The sequence below is a fragment of the Vulpes vulpes genome, chromosome 5 (genome assembly GCF_048418805.1).
Source record: "Vulpes vulpes isolate BD-2025 chromosome 5, VulVul3, whole genome shotgun sequence".
In the NCBI taxonomy this organism is placed as follows: domain Eukaryota; kingdom Metazoa; phylum Chordata; class Mammalia; order Carnivora; family Canidae; genus Vulpes; species Vulpes vulpes.
In genome coordinates, this window is record NC_132784.1 from 111342800 (window position 1) to 111364599 (window position 21800).

Sequence of the window (21800 nt, forward strand, 5' to 3'; positions counted from 1 at the left end):
CAGCTTACCTTGGTAGAATAGAAAAATTGGTAGAGAGATGGATTAGTTTGTTAACGTATTTCAAATACTCTATGTTCCTATAAAGATCTTTGCAAGTCAAGACCTTTATTTCTTTTTCCTTGGCAGAAAGATCCAACAGAAATAGGTGACTGCAGGAATAGGGAGAAAAGGTTTAAAGATAACTCTTTGGTGTCTTCCAATAGCTCGTGTCCTGCCGCAGGGATCCAGCAGGGTTCTCTCACACAGAGGGACAGCTCCTCTGGTTTTACCCATTAAAACACCCCCATGTCATTCCAGTCTCTGTGGATGTGCCTGGCACCAAAACCTTTGACCACTGTGCACACATAACGACTCTTACTCGGAAACCCAATCTGGGCTTGTTAAACATAACAAGAGGCAACCACACTTCAACCAGATGAGAGGAACCCAGAGGAAAAAATGAAAGAACAGTGAGTCCGAGTTCAGATCTGAGATGTGCCAATTAAGCTCATTGTAAGAAAACAGTAGGGCACTGGGTTTATTAAATCAATAAATCTTTGGTTTTAAGGTGTTTTGATTATAGTTCTTTTTCAGGTATGAAGAATATCCCATGGAGATGGAATTCTGGTGAGGGGTAGAGGGTGAGAATTTTCACAACTACCCTCATGCTACATGAAAAGGACAAAATAAAAATGTCCTCAAAAATCCAAATACATCATGGAGCACCTAGAACTCTCATACACTATTGTGGAGTGGAAAATTAGGAAAAATCCCTTCAGAAAACCCTTTGGCAGTATGTAGAAAAACATATTGTATGTAGCATACAACCCAGCAATTCCGCTTCTAGGTATGTACCCCAAAAAGCTGAGTACATAGTTCTAGCAAAAGACCTTTATGAGAATGATTGTAGCAGATTTGTTCATGATGAATGCAAACTGGAAACAATCCAAATTCCCATCCACAGTAGACTGGATAAATAAAATAGTCAAACAAAGTAACATTATACAACAATGAAAACAAACAGTTGCCAACTGCATGTAAGAGTAGGGATGAATGTCACAAACAACACAATGAATGAAAGAAGCCAGACACAAAAGAGTATTTGGGGATCATCTGCTTTCACTTATATAAAGTACAAAAACAGGCAAAAATTAACCTATATTGTTAGAAAGCAGGATAACATTTAGCGTGGGGTGAGCATGGGAAGAAGTAACTGGAGAGAAGCATGAGGAGAGCCTGCCTTCCAAGTCTGGTGAAGCTCTGTTTTGTAATCTGGATCCTGCTGATGGATGTATTCAGTTTGCAAAATTCATCACATTGAGCACTTAGACTACAGGTACCTTCCTATATTTTTATGTGTTGACATGAAAAATTGACTGCTGTCCTTCACCCTTCCCTGTATTCAGGCCTTCCCCCCCGGTAACTCTTTATGCCATTCCACTCTGATGCTGGGCTTGGCCATGCCATGCACTTTGGACAATGAGATTTCAGTGACTGAAGCATCAGCTTGCAAAATGCTGTGCATTTCTGCTTCTGCTCTTGCTCTTGTGCAATTTCTGCTAAAACATCTCCACACTACTCTGCTGGAGGAGAGCAGAGCCAAGGTGCCCGGTCATCAGAGCCAACACCATCCCCGATGAACCAATAACCAGCTGACTCCCGGATATGTGCATGAACCCAGAGATCAGAACAACAGTTCAACCAAGCCCAAACTAAATTACCAGCACTACACAGGTTGTTAGGAAGCACTGCTGGGGTAATAGACAAGGGATAAAACCGTATACTTCAATTTAAAGGTAAAATATACATGTAACTTTAAAAAAATGAGGGAAACTAAAAAGATTTCTCTTAACACATGTATTTTTTAGTATGGCCACACCCGGCAGGAAAGACTGCCCACAAGACGAAGGTCCCAAAGGCACAACAGGACGTCCAAGTAAAACACAAACCTGAACCAGAGAAAAATAACTGAAAATCCAACTTGTAGAGGTTCTACATGGCATCTAAAAATTCTCTCCTTCTCTTTCTTAGAAGATGCAGAAGCAAATGCCTGCTTCTTCCACTTTTTTTTTTTTTAATTCCCATTTCCTCCACCCTACTTTTTATCAGGAACTCTTTTTTGATAGTCAAGATGTTATACAGACACAGGACATTAGTTTCTGATTCTATTTTGGACATGTTCATCATGAAAGTAAGAGGAAGGAAGGAAGGAAGGAGAGAGGGAGGGAGGAGGAAAGAGAGAGAAAGAAAGAGATAAAGAAAAAAGAGAGAAGGAAAGAAAGAAGAAGGAAGGAAGGAAGGAAGGAAGGAAGGAAGGAAGGAAGGAAGGAAGGAAAAGCAAGAGAAGGAAGGAAGGAACCCTTTGGGCACCCTTGGCAGAGTCTTTCCCAGGATAAACACTGATGGACTCTTCCAGCATGTGGCTGAGCAATGGCTGTGTTACCTGGATTAACCTGAGCTTTTGCAGAACTCAAGATGGGCAGCAGCAGGAGCAGCATCAAGGGCATCCTGGGAACGGAGTTCAGCTCACAAGATGGTGTTGGAACTGGAGACTGCAGCCCACCAAAAAATTCGAGAAAACAAGAAAGAGGAGAGGAAATGAGTGACATAAATACTGTCAACATGAATCAATATGACTTGTACGATTATATTTGTGTTCTTAGAGTTTTTATTTCTATATCAAGGACTTCAAATCACAGACTTTGAGAACCATTGGGACACTCAAAAGTCACATCATGTAGGAATTTCCAAACTCTATTAGATTGTGGAATTAAAATTAGCAAAATTTTAGATAGGCAACAAACTTTTACTGAGATATAAAACTACCCAAATTGCGAATGGTGAGAAAACAAAACCTATGTTTATGAAGTTTTCATAATTTTGATATTGATTCCAAAACTAAACCAAGAAAAACATTCAATGGTGTTAATGTGTTTGCCTTTCAAAAGATCTAAGGTCAATATTGATCCTGACTTTACTGGCTTCTGAGTGGTAGGTACCTGGGATTCTGTGTCTTTAAATTCCCCCAAATGACCTGTGTGGTAAGGGCTTAGGGTTGAGACACTGAGTATGAACTCACATTCAGCTTAATAGAAATACATACGGTTACATATGGAACATTTACAGATATAGGCATATATACAGGTTAGCATACACACATGGTCTCTTTGCTGTGTTGGCCAAGAGGGCCTGGAAGCCAGACACCATGATGTCCGCAGGTAAGCCTGGTGCCCCCATCTTGGTTTTCAATACTCCAAAAAAAGGAACCAGAGTTCCCTGGAGACGTGGCTGATCCCAGGTCTGGGGCAGGACACATACAGAATCTTTTAGTGACAGAAATCAAGAAAGCATACACCCCCCAAAATGATGGGGACGTATCAAAGGGACACGGGAACCAACTGAAAAAGTTCCCAGTGGCCAAAGCTGGAACATCTGGAGTGACAAAATAAATAAAGTAGTATTGGATTATAACTCAAGGTATAAAATAAATATCTACAAGTCCGTGTTGATATAAATAAATGATTGAATAAACAAATGGGGAGAACAGAAAAATTTCCCATTCAAAAAAATTCTAAATAATTTAGGCAGACACTCTGCTCTTAAAAGAGTTGACACATAACCTCTCCCCTTAGGGTGAACTGCGCACAGTGACTTTCTCCCAAAGAGCCCAGTATGGACATGGAGACAGGACCTCTTCAGCAGAGGAACTTGATGAACACTACCTCAAGCCAGGTGATGGAGGTTAGCCTCACCACTGATAAGTCATACTGATACTACATATCCTGGATATGATGTGATGAGAATGGTACTTAGCCTCTGTGGTTTCCTCCTAAAAACTCATTACCTCAGTCTGATCATGAGAAAACCATCAGACGGATCCAAATTTAGGGACATTTTCCAAAATCCCTATTGAGTAATCTTCAAAACTGTCAAGATCACCAAAGACAAGAAAGTCCAAGAAAAAAAAAAAAAAAGTCCAAGAAACTGTCACAGCTAAGGGAGACTTAGGAGACATAATAACTACAGGTAGTGTGGTGCCCTGAAGGACCATCCTGGAACAGATAAAGGACATCAGCAGAAAACTGAAGACTTCTGAATAAAGTATAGACTTTAGTTAATAATAACGTATCAACATTGGTTCATTTACTGTGACAAAGGTCCGATACTAATGTACGATGTTAATAATAGGAGACACACTGGCTATTGGATAAACAGGAATTTCATGCACTATCTTTGCATTGATTCTGTAAATATAAAGTTGTTCTAGAATAAAAATTTTCTTCAAAAGTTTCCTCCAGGTAACACCAATCATCAACCAAACACTGGATCCACTGTTATAAATAATCTGTAATACATAATTATAAAGGAAGACAAAATCCCGTTCAGCTGGGGTGATTAAAGAAGGTTTCACGGAGAACTCTGATCTGATCAGGTTCTTGAAAGCTAGTAGGATTATAATGGGCTATAATGGGGAGAGAGTAAATAATGGGCTAACATAGCCAAGACCCTGTTTGAGGAAACAGAAGCTTTCCATTATGTTTTCTAGGCAGTAGAACTCTGATCTGCCCTCCTCAAAAAAAGTGGTAAAAAAAAAAAAAAAAACACCAAACCACAGCACCAAAGCAGTTATTCATATGCCTGAAGAGGATGGAGCCAAAACTAATCAAACACACAAGACTAAAGTGGCCTTATGGTGGGGGTCAGCGATGGGTGATCCAAAGACCACAAAAGATAAGCATGGTCTCATGGCACTGATTTGGACGGGTAGATATGTGTCGCAGCATCCCTAGTCACTGCCAGCAGCAGGAACGTCGTGTTTCCATCAATGAGTCCCCAAACTAGTATGTCCAGAGAAGCACGCAGACAGATCTTGGAGACATTGGTCATGGCTGTACTCCAGCACCAGCTATGACCACGATCCAGGATGCCCTTCCACAAGGACTGAGCTCCTTGCGTGCAACCATTTGGCCCTGCGAGCACTGCTGAGGCCAACTGCCCTCTCCTTTTGTAAGGGTGTCCTACAATTCTCTCTCATGGCACCTTTCTCCTGAGTTATTGGCCATGTCCTCCTCCCCTCCATAGCCATCCCCGGTGGTTCCTTCTACTGGGACCGTCTTTTATACCTCACTCGTTCACCAAAACACACACTGATCTTGCCTCCTGTAGATTCTCTGTGACATAGTTATAAATTTACCCATGTAGTCATTACCTTCAAAATGGCTCATCCTTGTATCCCCAGAAGAATACTTTCTATTTTGCACAAAGCAGGTGCTCAAAAATGGTTTTTCACGGAATGAAGTAGAACCTATTAGATGCTCAAAAAATTTTGACTGCATTTCCTTTTGGAAACTGCAGCTTGGTTTCAGGCTGTGAATCCCCAAAACAAGTGACTATTTCTGCTTTGCTTGCTTAAAATTAAGGTGTTGGCAGCTAACAAACACGGAAGAAGTGAAGTACCCTAACTACACCACGGATCTCTAACACGTGCCAAAGACTCTCTCATGTAATATTCACGGTAACCCAAGTTGGTTAGTTTTCATCAGCAAGGTAACTGAGGAGGAAGAGGTTAAAACTGATCTGGTTACACAGCTGACAGGTGCCAAAACTCATGAGAACCCAGGGTTTGTATTACTCCAATACCCACATGGGGTTTGTCGTTGTCATTGTTTGTTTTGTCTTTGTCGTCATCCTTTGATCTGGCCTCTGCCCACGCACGTCACCAGAGCTACACTCCTGCTTCTGCCTCAGGACCTCCGCCAAAATGCTTCGTGCTCTCTTTGTCTACATCAAAGCTCTGTTCAGCAGTCACTTCCTCTGTGAACTACTCTCTGGCCCTCTGGTTGCACGCACTAAAAGCTTCTTATTATTTTTCTACAAAGAAATGATCCTAGTTTCTAATTACATACTCTTTGCTGTAGTGTCTAATTAGGGTCTCCCCCTACACCCCTCCCCCTATAAGTTCCATGTTTATTCTACTCGCCATTGCTTTCTCAACACCTACCAGAGTGCTGGATAAATATTTGCAGCGTGAATTAATGATTGCCTAGGGCCACATATTCAGTGACTACATTTGGCCACGCTAAATTCCATACCCTAAAAGGAAGTGTACCCGAGGTTTATGATAAGCATACATCACCCCTTTCTGCCCCTTTGGGGGAGTTTTTCCAAGGGTTCCATATTTAAGCAATGTGACAATGTGAATAGAAGCCACAAACACACATAGGAGAACTTCAAGGATGTAGAAAGGCCCTTCTCTATCCACTTCTTTGGTTAATAGTACAAATCTTTTTGACAATTCATGCAAGCTTTGAAAATAAAGCTCAACTGTAAACATCCTTGCCCAAGGGGTGTTCTTTCATCCCGTCTTCCAGTAGCTATGCTCTAAGTGTCTACGGGTGCTATTCCACATGCTAAAAAAGGCAGCTTGGAGCTGCCATCATGAAGCTTGCAATCCACAAGCGAACAAATCAATAAACAAGAACTCTAAAGAGATGTGTGTGCCATGAAGAAAACGCAATGGGGCGATGCAGTAGACAGTAAATGAGGGCTACTTCAGGTACGGTGGTCAGGAAAGCCCTGTCCGAGTGTGGGATTGGCACAGAAATATATAAAGAGAACAATGAAGAGAACAGGCAACCCAGAAAAAACTCATATATAAATGGGAACTTACTAAATTCTAAAAGGGGTATTCAAAATCAGTGAAACAGTTCATTTGTATTCGGAAACAAATAAAGGTATACCCATAACTCACACACAAAACAGAAAGCCCAAAATGTAGAAGCAGAACCCTAAAAGTATTTCAAGAAAGTATAGCATTTGCTAGAAGCTAACCATAAGGAAGGCCTACACAAATGAGACAAAGGAAACAAATCCAAAAATGAAAAAAAAAAAAAGATAAAATCTTCCATCAAAATGTTAAATGCCTTTGAGACCAAAGGCATCATAAACATAACAGAAAAGCAACAGGCTAAGATAGATCTTTGAAATTTTATAACTAAGTAATTTCCCATGTAAATATGGATACATGGATCATTTTTTGAAAACCACTATTAAAAGCAGCCAAGTAAATTAAAAGCATTTAACAGAAGAAACAATATAATGCCAGTAAACATCTAAAAGTACTGAACCTCATTAAGAATCAGAAAGACAAACACTAAAACCATCATTAAGTACCAATTTGACTCATTAGGTTGGCAAAATTTTTAAGTGTGATAATATGGGATGTGGCAACAATGTGGGGGAATAAATACTCTTGTAGTCTGCCGCTGGCTGTGTAAATTAGACAATAATTTAAATTTAAAACTGCATATACCGGGATCCCTGGGTGGCACAGCGGTTTGGCGCCTGCCTTTGGCCCAGGGCGCGATCCTGGAGACCCGGGATCGAATCCCACGTCGGGCTCCCGGTGCATGGAGCCTGCTTCTCCCTCTGCCTGTGTCTCTGCCTCTCTCTCTCTCTGTGTGACTATCATAAATAAAAAAAAATAAAATAAAATAAAATAAAATAAAATAAAATAAAATAAAATAAAACTGCATATACCCTATCATCCATCTATTCCACTTATTATTAGCTACTCTAGAGAAAGATTTATGAACCTGCACGATGGGGTGTGTACAAAGAAGTGCTTTGGAATATTTTTAAAATTTTATTTTATTGTGGTAAGAACACTTAACGTAAGATCTCCTCTCTTAATAAATTTCCCAGTGTTCAATATGTTGTCGTTCACTGTAGGTACAATGTGGTACATCAGATTTCTAGAATGCATTCGTCTTGCTCAATCTTAATTTTATGCCTGTTGATTAGTAGCTCCCCATTTCCCCTTCCCCTCAGTCCCTGGCAACGACCATTCCACTCTTCCATTAGATAATTTTTTTTAAGATTTTATTTATTTATTCATGAGAGAGACAGAAAGAGAGGCAGAGACACAGGCAGAAGGAGATCCAGAATCACGCACTGGGCTGAGGGCAGGATATAATATATAATATAATTATAATATTTTGGAAATATGCAGTATTTGTCCTTCTGTGACTGATTTATTTCACTTAACATAATGTCCTAAAGGTTCATCAATGTTGTTGCATGTTACAGAATGTCTTTCTTCTTGAAGGCCGAATAATATAATATTCCATTGTGTGTACAGGCCACATTTTTTTATTCATTTATGTATCAATATCTGGATTGTCTCCACATCTTGGCTCTTGTGAATAGTACTGCAATGAATGTGGGAGTGCTAGTACTTCTTCAAGATCCTGATTCCAATTCTCTTGAAAAAAATCAAAAAAAAAAAAAAAGAAAAGAAAAGAAAGAAAGAAAGGAAGGAAGGAAGAAAGAAAATAAAAGAAAAAATCCCCAGAAGTAGGATTTAATGAACCTGCATACTGTCTTCCATAGTGGCTGTGGCCAACTTATCTTTGAGAAGGATGCCATGAATACACAATTGGAGAAAGGAATAGTCTCTTCAAAAATGGTATTGAGAAAACCGATACCCACATGTAAAAGAATGGAATTGGACCCTGATCTTATACCACACACAAGGATCAACTCAAAATGGATTGAAGTCTTGAATGTAAGACCTGAAACTTTACAACTCCTGGGAGAAAACATGGGAAAAGCTTCATGACATCGGTCTTGGCGATGATTTCATAGATACGACACCAAAAGCATAGGCAACAACAACAAAAATAAACAAGCAAGACTACACCAAACTAAAAAGCTTCTCCACATGGGATCCCTGGGTGGTGCAGCGGTTTGGCACCTGCCTTTGGCCCAGGGCGCGATCCTGGAGACCCAGGATCAAATCCCACGTCAGGCTCCCGGTGCATGGAGCCTGCTTCTCCCTCTGCCTGTGTCTCTGCCTCTCTCTCGCTCTCTGTGTGACTATCATAGATAAATAAAAATTAAAAAAAAAAAAAAGCTTCTCCACAGCAAAGGAAACCATCGACAGAGTGAAAGGCAACCCATACCATGGGAGAAAATATCTGTAAACCATACATCTGATAAGGGATTAATAATCAGATTATATTAAAAAAATACTACAACTCAATAGCCAAAAACTCATAACCCAATTTTTAAATGGGTTAAGGACTTGAATAGACATTTCTCCAAAGAAGACACATGAATGGACAAAAGGTATATGAAAAAAAAATGCTTAACATCATTCATCATCAGGCAAATCAAAATCAAAACTGCAATGAGTTATCACCTCACACTTGTCAGAAAGGCCAGTATCAAAGAGAGAGAGGGAGAGAGAGAGAGAGAGAAGTGTTGACAAGGATGTGAAGACACCATTGGCACAATATTTTTTTTTAAATAACAAAAACTTGGGGGAAATTACTACAAGTATGAGAATGCCAGAAACTATGGTATATTCCTACTGTGAAATACTATGCAAGACTTTAAAAGGATGAGCTGGATAGTGACATAGTTAGGTGTCTATGTTGTATTTTTGAATAAACAAACATGTTACAAGATCTATGTAAATCTTTATGGGTGAGTGCACACACACCCACACACTCACACACTTTTATACGTACACAAAAGCTCTAGAAGGGTAAACACTGCCCTAAAAACAAGCTTCACTCTAGTGCTCGCCCCAGTGTTCAAATAAGAAGGTAAACAGAGGCAGAGCAAGGACCCTTCGGAGACAGTGCTGATAACAGTAGGTCCCTCAGAGACTGGAGTGCTTGGCAGAGGATATTGGGGATGGCGATCCAAAGGAAACTCTAGCCTTATTTGTCGTGTTTGGATCCTTAACAAGGAAAATGTGTTCCTTGTTAATGTCTTCTACATTGGTTTTTGTGACAAAAAACAATTTTCTGGGGGCAGTCTATCAGAATCTGGGGGGGAGGGGTGCTTGCAACCATGCATGTCCCAGAGGTTAGAGGTATGTGGGGAACTGGTCTTGTATCTGAAGAAGCACTTGTGGGTCTAAGCAGTCTTTTTTTTTTTTAATTTTTATTTATTTATGATAGTCACACAGAGAGAGAGAGAGAGAGAGGCAGGGACATAGGCAGAAGGAGAAGCAGGCTCCATGCACCAGGAGCCCCATGTGGGATTCGATCCCGGATCTCCAGGATCGTGCCCTGGGCCAAAGGCAGGCGCCAAACCGCTGCGCCACCCAGGGATCCCTGAGCAGTCTTATTGATTAGGACATCTCATACATGAATAAAGTAGAAGCAAAAAAAAAAAAAACAGTTGAGAATTGCTGCTTATACCTTACTTTGTTGAGCTTTTCTTTTTCTAGAACACTTGCACTTCAGTAGGTGCTTATAAACACATTATTATTGAGCCTCATAACAATCCTGAGGAGAAAGATTACCACCTTCCTTTACAGACTAGGAAAGTAAGGACGTAGGTCCCTTCACCCACTCACAGACCAATATTTTCCAAAGAATATCATTAGGTATGTAGCTCAGAGAGAAGGTGTCTCCTTTTTTTTTTAATATTTTATTTATTTATTCATGAGAGAGACAGAGAGAGAGAGGCAGAGGGAGAAGCAGGCTCCCTGCGAGGAGCCCGATGTGGGACTCGATCCCAGGACCCCGGGATCATGACCTGAGCCAAAGGCAGATGCTCAACTGCTGAGCCACCCAAGTGCCCTGAGAATGTCCCTTGTCATAAAGAACTCACTTTCCTCTTCACAGTCAAAAATCCCCTCCCCTGGCCAAGCTGGATGAACACTCCAAACTGATCCCAAAGGGAGCCATGGCTCAGGACCCCCCAGACCTGACGGGAATGGTTGGCGCTCCATCTCAGGTCTGCCCACACCAGAATCTGGACAGGTAGTGGGTCAAAGCCATCAGGAAAACCAGGAAGTAGAAGTAAATGGGAGGCAGGTGGGAGTGTGACGGCCACAACTAGAAATCGGCAAGGATGAAAAAAACAAAAACAACAAAAAACAAGAATCTAGAAGGTCAAACTTGTGACAAGTTACCGCAGTAACTGAGTGAATTTCTAAAAGCTTCTTTCTGAAACACAGTCAGGAGCACATGCAGCGAGTCATCAGCACCTTGTGCCCGACACCATCCCATCCTATGGAGAGTTCACACGGGAAGGGCTCGCTCCTGGTCTGTCCTGTGTCACCTGCAGCTCCACACGCGCCTGGAGACACACACTCCTCTTCTCCAACCGCCTTGAAAAGTCAGACTGTTGCCCTAGTAACAGGCTCTGCTCTGGCACCCAAATAGGATGGCAGCTGAGGACGGGGCACAGCAACTTAGGAAAGGGGTCTGAATGCCTTTGGGATGCTGAGTGAGGCGGGGTGCGGGGCAAGGTCAGGTGTCTCGCTCCATCCTGGTTCAAGGAACAGCCTTTCAGGGCTCCCAAACCGGAGCCCCATGCCATGTCTCTTCCTTTGCTAGAGAACTGAATATACATGATAGATGATAGATAGATAGATAGATAGATAGATAGATAGATAGATAGATGATAGATAGATAGATGATAGATAGATACATGATAGATAGATAGATAGATACATGATAGATAGATACATGATAGATAGATAGATAGATAGATAGATAGATAGATAGATAGATGATAGATAGATAGATAGATAGATGATAGATACATGATAGATAGATAGATAGATAGATAGATAGATAGATAGATAGATGATAGATAGATGATAGATAGATACATGATAGATAGATACATGATAGATAGATAGATAGATAGATAGATAGATAGATAGATAGATGATAGATAGATAGATAGATAGATAGATAGATGATAGATACATGATAGATAGATAGATAGATAGATAGATAGATAGATAGATGATAGATAGATGATAGATAGATACATGATAGATAGATACATGATAGATAGATAGATAGATGATAGATAGATAGATAGATAGATAGATAGATAGATAGATAGATGATAGATAGATAGATGATAGATGATAGATGATAGATAATTGATAGATGATAGATGATAGAGATTTCGATGACACATAGGTAGATATAAAGAGAAACATCTTTAGAAATGTAGCCATCACAGGCAACTGCATTTATTTGGGGGGAACAACGCACCATCATTTCCATTCTGACACGGCAGGTAGGCTGGGCGGGGACCCTTGGGGACCTCTCGCCCTCACTGGATGGGAACCGCGGGCGTCTCTGTTCCTCCCAATCACCTTTGGAGTGACCCTAACTCACACATAGTCGAGCTTTCTCCTCCCCCCGATGCAAATAGCAGCACCCACGCCTTCTTCCCTGCAGCAGAACCGGGGGTACATGCCCCACTCGGAGAAGCGTCTGAACTTGCCAAACTCATAAATCACGCAGCGTTTATCCACATTTCACAAGAACTCTCTGCACAGCCCTGAAGCGCCAGGTACCCCTGAATAAGAGCTTTCCACGGGGTACGAGGGCACCGACGCGCAGCACCCAGAACCGCCCCATCCACTTACTGACCTCCTGAATCACGAGTGGGGCTCCACCTTACAAACAGTCGTTCGCTTGGCGCACCGGGCACCGGGTTCCCTTGACCGGTAAATCCTTCCAGGGCATTCAGAGCATGCCCCGGTGTGCTTAAATGCGGTCACGGTCAAGTTTTCAGGAAGACAGCCCGGCTCCGAAGCGAGGCGCATCTGATTTGGCAGATGGTCATCCTCCCTGGCCAGCGGGCTTCCCAGGTCCCAAGGCCTGAGAGAAGGTTCGAGACAACGGCGCCTTCCCGGATTCCCAGCAGAGATTTTCTTGTTCAGGCTGCCCTGGGGTCTGAAGAGGAAGTGCCTGCCCTCCCGGAAAGTCATCTGTAGCCTCCAGCCTAAGGACAGGCCTTCCCCGCGGGCAAGGGCGGGGTTCTGGAAGGCTCGCAGGCACCGGTCAGGCTGCAGCAGACACCGGTACTGGGAAGCCATGGGTACTGGGGGGCGGGGGGCTCAGGGGCGCGGGCGGGGGCGCCGAGGCAGGTAGAGAAGCCCCACTTGCTTGCTTTAGGGCCGCATGTTTTCACGCAGCGGCCATCGGGGCCTCCAGGCTTGTTTTCCTCTCTGCTGACTCATTTTCATCTCAGATTCAACAATTTGAAAGAGCAATCTTTGGAGTGTTTAATACTCAGCAAACAAATATGCAGAAATGAGCTTGGTTTTGGCAAGAGTCGGGCCCCCAGACACACACCCATACACACACACGTACGCTCGCGCGGATGCATGTGCAAGGGCACACTCACACACCAGCCAGCCTCGGGTGATGGGCTCCCAGAGACTTACTAAGTCTCCCTCATGCCCGTCCTTCCTCTGGGAGGCCCAGCCTCGCGCTTCGCAAAGTGTAGCCCCGCAGAGCTAAGGCCGAGGCCCCCACCACCCCATCCGTGTTTGCACACAGGCCATGCCCCGGCCACCCGAGGTCACCGTCCCGGCTCAGAGGCCGTGAGTCTGCAAGCTGTGCAGCTGCCTTGCTTGGAAGAGCACTTTGCTCCCTCCTCCTCCTCCCTCCTCGGGCTGGAAGGTGGACACAACCTGGGTCTGCCGCGGCGGAGGAGGAGGGAAGCCAGGTAGCTCTCGCTTTCTGTCCCTTGGCCTCTGTGGAGACGACAGGATGCTGAGTGACATCCTGGCCCCAGAAGACTCTGCCCCCGGCCAGGGACACATGGAGCCCAGAACCCTGACTGTGTGACATCGTGCGAGGTTACTTTCCGCATCATCGGTGTCACATCTGACGCCTTCGCGGGATGAGCAGGAGGCAGAAGGAGGGTAAGGACACAGCGAGGGCAGGGCAGTTTGCAAACACAGAAAGAGCTGTGGCCCAGCACCCCAGGGCCTGCGGGGTCCCAGGGGTGCTCACCGAGCCCCGCTGAGCTCCAGCAGCCCCTGCGTCTTCATGTGCATCCCTCCTTGGCACCTAACCCCCCGTGGGCCGGCACCTGAGCAGCTTTCCCACCAGCCTCCCATGCCCTCCCTCATCCCACGCTCTGCCCCAGGCCCTCACCCCCCCTCCCCCAGTCCCAACCCCACACAGGGGAGCAGAGGGCGGCCTGTGTGCACCTCCATGCATTTCCACGCGCTGGAAGGTCTTGGCACAAGGGATTAGGTTCTGAGGGGCTTGGGGGTTATGGAATAAAGACACTAGTCTTCAAATATATGGACCCACAGCAGTGGGAGCTTAGGGGACCTGAGAGCTCACCCGTCTCCATCCCCTCTGGTTAAAGGTGAGGAAAGTGGGGCAGCCTGGAAAGCGGAGAGGCCTCGACACAGGCAACCGTGGGGCAGGGCCTGGGCCCAGCCTCTGGTCCCCCAGACCAGCTCTGCCCTCTTGCCTCACGGCCTGCCCCGGGCCAACCTCCTCTTCTTCCTTCCTAAACCTCTGAGCACACACACCTTCCTTAGGCCCTGTCTCTCTCAGATAACTCATTTCTTTTTTTTCTAAGATTTTTTAATTACTGGGGCACCTGGGTGGCCCAGGGCGCGATCCTGGAGACCCGAGATCGAATCCCGTGTCAGGGTCCCCGCAGGGAGCCTGCTTCTCCCTCTGCCTGTGTCTCTACCTCTCTCTGTGTGTCTCTCATGAATAAATAAATAAAATCTTTAAAAAAAAAAAAAAAAAGGAACATGGCCCAGCCAGGGTGGTCCTGCGTGTCTGCATTTCCATCTGACTCTCGCTGCCCCCACGCGTGGACCCCTCCATGAATCTGCCGAGTCAGAGGCCAAAAGCGTGCTTCTTACCTGTGCCTTTTGTTTCTGCACCAGCTAGCAGCTATCCGGCGGGTGCTCAGAGGACACGAGGCCTGACTGACCGGTCCCCTCCTTGCTCATAAAGCAGGCAAGGCCAACAACACCAACCCCTGGCCTGGGACCTGCGCGCTAAAGGTCGCCGTGAGTGACGCTGCCTCTGGACAAACCGACTGGGTCCTTTACCTGACGACCATAAAAGGTCCTGAACTGTGATGCAGCACAGCACGAGGCGGCCTGGGGCCCAGGAGAGCCAGGCGGTGGCCACACGTGTGGGGACAGTGACGTGATCGCACTGCGGGTCCCTGGGTATGACGGCACACCCGGCTGCACCACCTGCAGGCCTCGGGCTCCCTGCACCCTCGCCCCCCCGCCCCGGGCCGCCCTCTCTCGGGGCCCATGGTCGTGCTGGCGCCTTAACAGCCCGGGGCCCCATTGGGCGGCTGGCTCCCTGCAGGAGCCCAATGATCACACCTGCAGACTCTCCGGGACGCGAGTGGATCCCGTCCCATCGGGTGGCAGGAAGCTCTCCTGAACCCCAGAGGACGCCAGCGCGCTGCCAGCGAGCCCCGCTTTCTGTTCCGCCAGAGTTTCTCCACGACAGGCTCTCAGATCCTCTTTCCCAGACACCAGCCGGGACCTCCCTTGCAGCAAAGCAACCCGAGTGTCTCCCCTTTACGTACTCAGGGCCTCCTGAATACGTGCGCTAACCACGGGGCTTTTGCCACAAAGAGCTGGGACCATCCCTCTCCTCCTCTGCCACCCTCAGCAGGAGGACTTCACCTCTGAGACCCTGGCAACCAGGGCGTGTGGTGAAACCTTCAGCCATAATATAGGTCAGACCCTTCATTTATTTATTATTTTAAAGTAGGCTCCACACCCAACCTGGGGCTTGAACCCACGACCATCAAGAGCCATGCGCTCTCCCAGCTGAGCCAGCCAGCTGCCCCACGTCAGGCCCTTTAAACAACCAGATACCAATTAATGCCGTGGTTAAAAGGCACTTATCTAGGGACCAGGACGGTATGAGATATGGACACAATTTGAAAACGATGTTGCTGTTACAATTAGACGGGATGATGCACATAAAGGGCTCACAGCGCAGTGCCCGGGAGATGGCAGGTGCTTGTTCATATTTAGTTGTTATTTAGTAGTGGAATCATGCATAGGATGGCGGCCGAGAAGGAAACCAGGCCAGCGGCCACGGTGACAAGGGCGTCTGGGGTGGGCCCAGCCCAGGCCTGGTCACCTGAAGACAACACAACAAAAAGCATCAGGGCCACCGGGTGGCTCCGCGGTTGAGCGCCTGCCTTCAGCTCAGGGCGTGACCCTGGGGTCCCGGGATCAAGTCCCGCATCGGGCTCCCTGCATGGAGCCTGCTTCTCCCTCTGCCTGGTCTCTGCCTCTCTCTCTCTCTCTCTCTCTCTCTCTCTCTCTCTCTCTTTCTCTCTCTGTGTCTCTCATGAATAAATAAATAAAATCTTTGGGGAAAAAAAAGCCATCAATGCCAGCTCCGGGCCACAGATGCACAGACAAATGCAGGAAAACCAGCCAGACAGCGAGTGAGCAGGCTGGCACCCGGCCCTGGCTCCAGGGCTCGCAGGGCACAGTGGAACCCGGGGTGTTACTGAGCCGGGGCCCAGGGATGCACAGACCCCCAGGCTGCTGGGCTCTGCCCCTGGACACACAGGGCCCCGGGCTTTCTGCCCAGATCGCAGAGCCCGAAAGCCTCTTAGCGGAGCTTGGGTTTGAATGGCACAGCCTGGTCCCGTCGGGGTCCCCACGCCCCCACCAACAGCCCCCCGCAGCCTGCACTCCCGGCCGAGTAGGAAGGCGCTTGGCCAGGGGAGCCGCGCTTCTCACACCTTCCAGCGGGCTGCCTTCGTGGCCGCTAGACGGTCCCTCCTCTGCCGCCTTCGATGGCAGCCCCCAAAGCAAGTGGGCAGAGAACAGAAGTTTATTTAAGGGTCGGAGACACCTGCAGACTCCATCTGCTTCAGGAGGTTCCCCACCGAGCCACCTGTGCCGGCCTCTGGCCCCTACCGTCGGAAGAGCCCCCCTTCCAGCCGGCCAGGCCCGCGCCCCCCGACTCCCAGCCGGGGGTCAAGACGCCACATCACCAGGGCCAAGTGCAGAACCGAGGACCTGGACCTGCCCAGTCCCGGCCGGGGAGCTTTCTCCACGCAGTCTGGGGACGCCCTGAGGTCAAGCCACTGTCTCCACTCCACCGGCGGAAGGCCCACCCCCTCCAGCTCCTCTGGACGTGGCCTAGAGGGAGCCCCTTCCACCAGGTAGATCACACCTTCTCTCACATCAGCCCTCCCACCTGGGGCTCCGAGGCTTGGCTTCGGGACAGAAACAGACACGGACATAACATTTGTCGGCTGCGATCTTGCTCCACGGCCTCCCCTTCCCAGCTGGGCTGTGAGCACCTTCCCCAAGGGAGGGACCTTATCAAGGTGGCTTTAAATCCCCAGGGCAGGGCAGAGTCTGGACATATGCATGGAAGGTGCTGGGTAGATGCATGGGTGACCCCGGGGGTCCGTGGCGCCCAGGAACGTCCAGGGGAGCCGGTTGGCCTGCTGACTGCTGGGAGGGGGGGAGTACACAGGCTTCATCCCTTGGCCCCGCTCCTGCCCGGCCCTCTTCCCAAGCCTAAAGGGGTCTCCTCCTCCAACTCGACACCATGGCATCCAGACCCCATAACTTAGCAGGTGCCACGTGGGGGCTTCTATCGCTCTGTCACCAGGCTTGCGGACAGTGCGAAAATCTTGTCTCCGCAGCAGGACTCGGAGCTCCTGGAGGGCGAAGACCCTTGGCACCTCTCAGGGCTCCTGAGAATACACAGACACTTGTGGAGCACGTGTTCAATGCCAGGCAGCACGCTAAGTCTCACCTGAATATTCCCACGTGGCCCTCCTAGCAGCTCCCCGAGGTTATTACGATTATCATCCTCGTTGTACAGAAGAAAACACTGAGAAGAGAAAATCGGCCGGAGATGGCACGGGTGGCGAGTGCAATGGCCTTCCATCTCTGGTTCCTGACAGCTGGCTACCACGGCTCTGAAGCTGGGCCGGGCGGGCTTTCCCCAGAACCCCGACTCCCAGGCTACAGGACATCGTCGTCAGGCACGAGGCGATGGTCAACTACTCGGCTTGCAAGATTTCGACCGTACCGCCAGCCAGTGAACCCGACTCGAGGAGGGCATTCCCACCTGATCCACCGCGCCGCTCACTGTTTCCCACTGATGGACGAAGGGGAGCCTCCCGGGTACCTGAGCTCGGAGCTGGGTTTGGCATCGCCGCGTCAGGACGGCTCACGCGAACTCACCCACACGGTCGGCTCGGGGTAGTTGAAAGTTCTGGTCGGGGGGCAGCTGTCTCTATGGCTCTCGAAGCTTGGACAATTTTGGAAGGCCCACTTTGTTAAGAAACATGGTATAAAATTACAAATGGCAAATTAGGGTCAGGGCCTCAGAAAGATCTCGAACAAGTGTGGAGGGCAGACGCAGAAGCTACAGCACCTGGCAGCGAGTGCACCTCGGGATCTGAGCTCTGGTCCTGGCTCCGCTACTCGCGATCCCCTTCCCTGATCGGGCTACAGACGAGGGGTTGGGATGAGGAGAAGCGGGGTTGGGATGAGGCCCCGCTTGGCCCTGACACGCTGAATTTTATTGTGCGTGGTGCGGAACCCGGGCCCAGGCTCACCGCAACCTAACAGAACTGCCCCCCGGCCCGGGAGGGATTCAGCTCCTCCCTCCAGCCCAGGCACATACTGTATTACAGTAATGAGAGCTTTGGTTGCTTTAAATATCACAAAACAAAAACAACGGGCAGCCTGTGTCCATCATCGTCCCCCGTCCAGACCACAGAGGAGAGCGCCGCCAGACCGAGGCCAGAGCGGAGATGGCGAGCGAAGCCCACATAGTCCCTTTCAGGAATCCACTGGCTCACATCTGGAATGAAAATCAACCATGGCAGGGGCCGTGAAGAGCTGGTCACGGAGACAGCCCGCGAGGTCACTCTGGGACAAAGAGGCCCTAGCCAGAGTGAGAGAGATTGGAGGCCCGGGTCCTGGATCCACCAGGGCCGAGCCGGTGCCAGGCCTGAGGCTGCAGGAACCGCCGTCTCTCACCCCTGGGAGAGGCCAAGGAGTCCAGCCAGAGGTCTCCACAGAAATGAGGCGAGCCTCCCCCTGGGTCCTGGGAGGCGCCCGCAAAGCAGAACGACAAGCATCCATCAGCTGGGAAGGAGCCAGTGGGCAATGTGGAGAGGCCCGGAGCCGGATGCCTTGTCCCTCGACTTCCCCCAAAGCCACAGAGCCGACTTGCAGGGGGACCCAGGAGGCCCTACGAGGCCTGGAAGCAACCACGACGCTGGTCAGCTCACCACAGAGGGTCCTGAGCAAACGCATGTTCTGTAAGGTGACCTGTGGCTGCTCAGAGGCCTCGTCGTGTGGTGAGTTGGTGTTGGAGGCAGGATGAAAGGCCCTGAGCATCCTCCACGCTGGACGGTGAGCAGGGCCACAGGCACACCGTCCTCCCGCCGGCCTCGCCTCCTCCCCTCCCTGCCTCTGGCTGGCCACCTCTGCTGCTCCAAGGTGCCCCCCTCCCCCCAGCCCACCATGATTAGGGAAAGTAGCCAGCATGTACGTCAGGACAGATGGGGTGAGGGGAGGCAGATGCTCTCGCTACACCCTGCCAGTCCCAACCCTGACCCCCCAGTGTGTGGTGCCTCCACCAGATAAAGAAGTTGAGAGGAGATTTGCCAGTAATTTGTGTTTGATGGCAAGCCACCTGTGGGCAACTCTTCCCTAAGCTTTAGGTTCTTTCCTGGATAAGATTTCCCCATAACCGTGTCAGATATTTTAAAAGGAGAGTGGAAGGTCTGAAGTCAAATGAAGGACTGAGCTCCTTTTGCCAGGATCCTGCCCGGCAGTTCCGCAGGAATGTGCACCACCCGCACCGTGGGGATCCCCACATGCTCGCAGAGGACAGAGCTAGGCCAGGGGTGTTAGTCTTGGGAAAAGCCTGGGGTTGAGGGTTGGAGGTTGGGGGCTGGGAGGGAGGAAGCTACTACGAAATCCACTGAACATGAAAACCAGCACCTGGAATGTCCGGTTCCCACCATGTGGCCTGGTCAGCCCTAGAACATAGGCTCCGTGAAGAGAGCCCTCGCTCTGTTGGTCTGAATCAACCGCTGAATCCCCCACACCTAACACAGTGTCATGGAGCAGGCGATCAGGACGTAGAGTTGACCTCATGGTTAGTAGGTGTCCGCAAACGTTGGTTGCCTTTCCTTCTCCATGTCTCTCAGGAACTTAAGTGGACAGTGGGTGTGTGGCTCTTCTGCCACTTTGTGGCTGGTTCTAAATGGACAGGACTGTCCTAGGGCACATTCCTCATCTCCTCCTTCCCCCTCACCCTGTTCCACCGAGAACCGAGAACCGCACAGCAGCAAGCTCTCCGTTTCCTTCCCTTCTCTGAACTCCTCACTGATGGTGATTACCTACTGCCTTGGACTGGAAGTTAATTTTCTTTTCATATGATTCAGTCTTGTCTCTGTTTTTATCCCATGTGTATAGGGCCTACTGGACTTATTATAATTTCACTGAGGTCAGGGACTGAGTTACAGATCCTCTGTAGGCGCCATGGAAGCCAGCATCCTGCGTTATACAACAAACTGCACAGACTATCTCCCGAGCTCTGACTTCCCTGGGAATGCTGTATTCATTACTCACTCTGCTCCTTTTCCCTTAAATGTATTCCCAACTTTTAAAAGGATAAAAGGCTCTAGACATTCCTTAACCAGCATTTATTGATGAGTTTTCACATACCAGACGATGTGCCGGGTGGGAAAGAGGAAAAGCTGTATACAGGCATACCTTTGAGATATCATAGGTCTGGTTCCAGACCACCACCACAATGAAGTTAATATCCCAACAAAGTGTTTCAAATGAATTTGTTGGTTCCCCAGTGCATTTAAGTTCTACTTACACTATACTGCAGTCTATTAAGTGTGCAATAGCATCATGACTTTAAAAAGTACCTACCTTAATTAAAAATAATTTATTGATAAAAAATGCTAACCATCATCCGAGCTCTCAGCGAGTCATAACCGCCAATCACAGATCACCGTAACAAATATAATAACAACAAACAAAGTTTGAAATACTGAGAGAATCACCAAAATGTGACCCAAAGACACAAAGTGAGCAAAACCTGTTGGAAAAACGGTGTCACTACACTTGCTGAACACAGGAGTACCACAAACCTTCAATCTGTTAAAAAAAAAAAAAAAAAAGTATCTGCAAATGTGATAAAGCACAGTAAAACAAGGTATGCCTGCGTACACGCACACACACACATGCAATGTAGATCAGAAAGGTCATGGTGTAAGTCTCTTTCTCTACAAAAGCCGAGAGAGTGAGGTAGCTGGGTGGTTCGGCGAAAATGGCGCCTGACTAGCTGCTCCACTAAAGGTGTAACCTTGAAAGAGCTCAGTACTCTATTCTGAGACTCTTCCTCTTAATCTGTAAAACAAAGGACATGCCAAGGACATGCCCTGTCTCATATTCTGTCCCTTGTGGACAATAAGCAGCTCCAAAATTCATATGCTGACAATCTGTAGTGGAAAATAAAAGAGCTAGAGCTGGGGCACGTGGGTGGCTCAGTCCATTGAGTGTCTGGCTCTTGGTTTCAGCTCAAGATCATGATCTCAGGGTCCTGGGATCGAGCTCCATGCAAGGCAAGAAGTCTGCTTCCCCCTCCCTTTGCCCCTCCCCTTGCTTCTGTGCTCTCTCTCTCTCTCTCAAATAAATAAATAAAACTTAAGAAATAAAAGAGCTTTAGCTATTGAGAGAACAAGAGTCATGAGATTGAAATAGAAGATAAAATCCAAACTGTGTTTAAAAACAGCTATTTAGAAATTTAATTATCAACTTCGGGTGTATAAGGTAATGATTCAACAATTCTGTTACTCAGTGGCCACCACGATAGGCAGAGTCACCATCTGTCACCAGATGACACTATTATATTATTGATTCTATTCCCTAGGCTGCACTTTTCATCCTTGTGGCTTATTTGTCTTATAATTGAAAATCTATACCGCTTGATCCTCTTTAACTATTTCACCCATGTCCCCCC

The 21800-nt window shown here is 47.8% G+C and overlaps 1 protein-coding gene across 6 annotated transcripts in view; it reads right to left on the bottom strand.

Moving 5' to 3' along the window:
• Positions 1–21800, bottom strand: part of DDR2 (discoidin domain receptor tyrosine kinase 2) — a 145692-nt gene that overhangs the window by 53426 nt on the left and 70466 nt on the right. For 5 of the 6 annotated variants that reach the window (XR_012001811.1, XM_025991260.2, XM_025991258.2 and 2 more), the window contains one exon: positions 2423–2531. Coding sequence is in view for 5 of the 6 variants with exons in the window: in XM_025991258.2 (XP_025847043.2) it covers positions 2423–2531 (109 nt within the window). In the remaining variant the exon portion in view is untranslated. Of the gene's footprint in view, positions 1–2422; positions 2532–12398; positions 13001–21800 lie in introns of those variants that run through there. The other variant, XM_025991261.2, reaches the window with a different exon arrangement.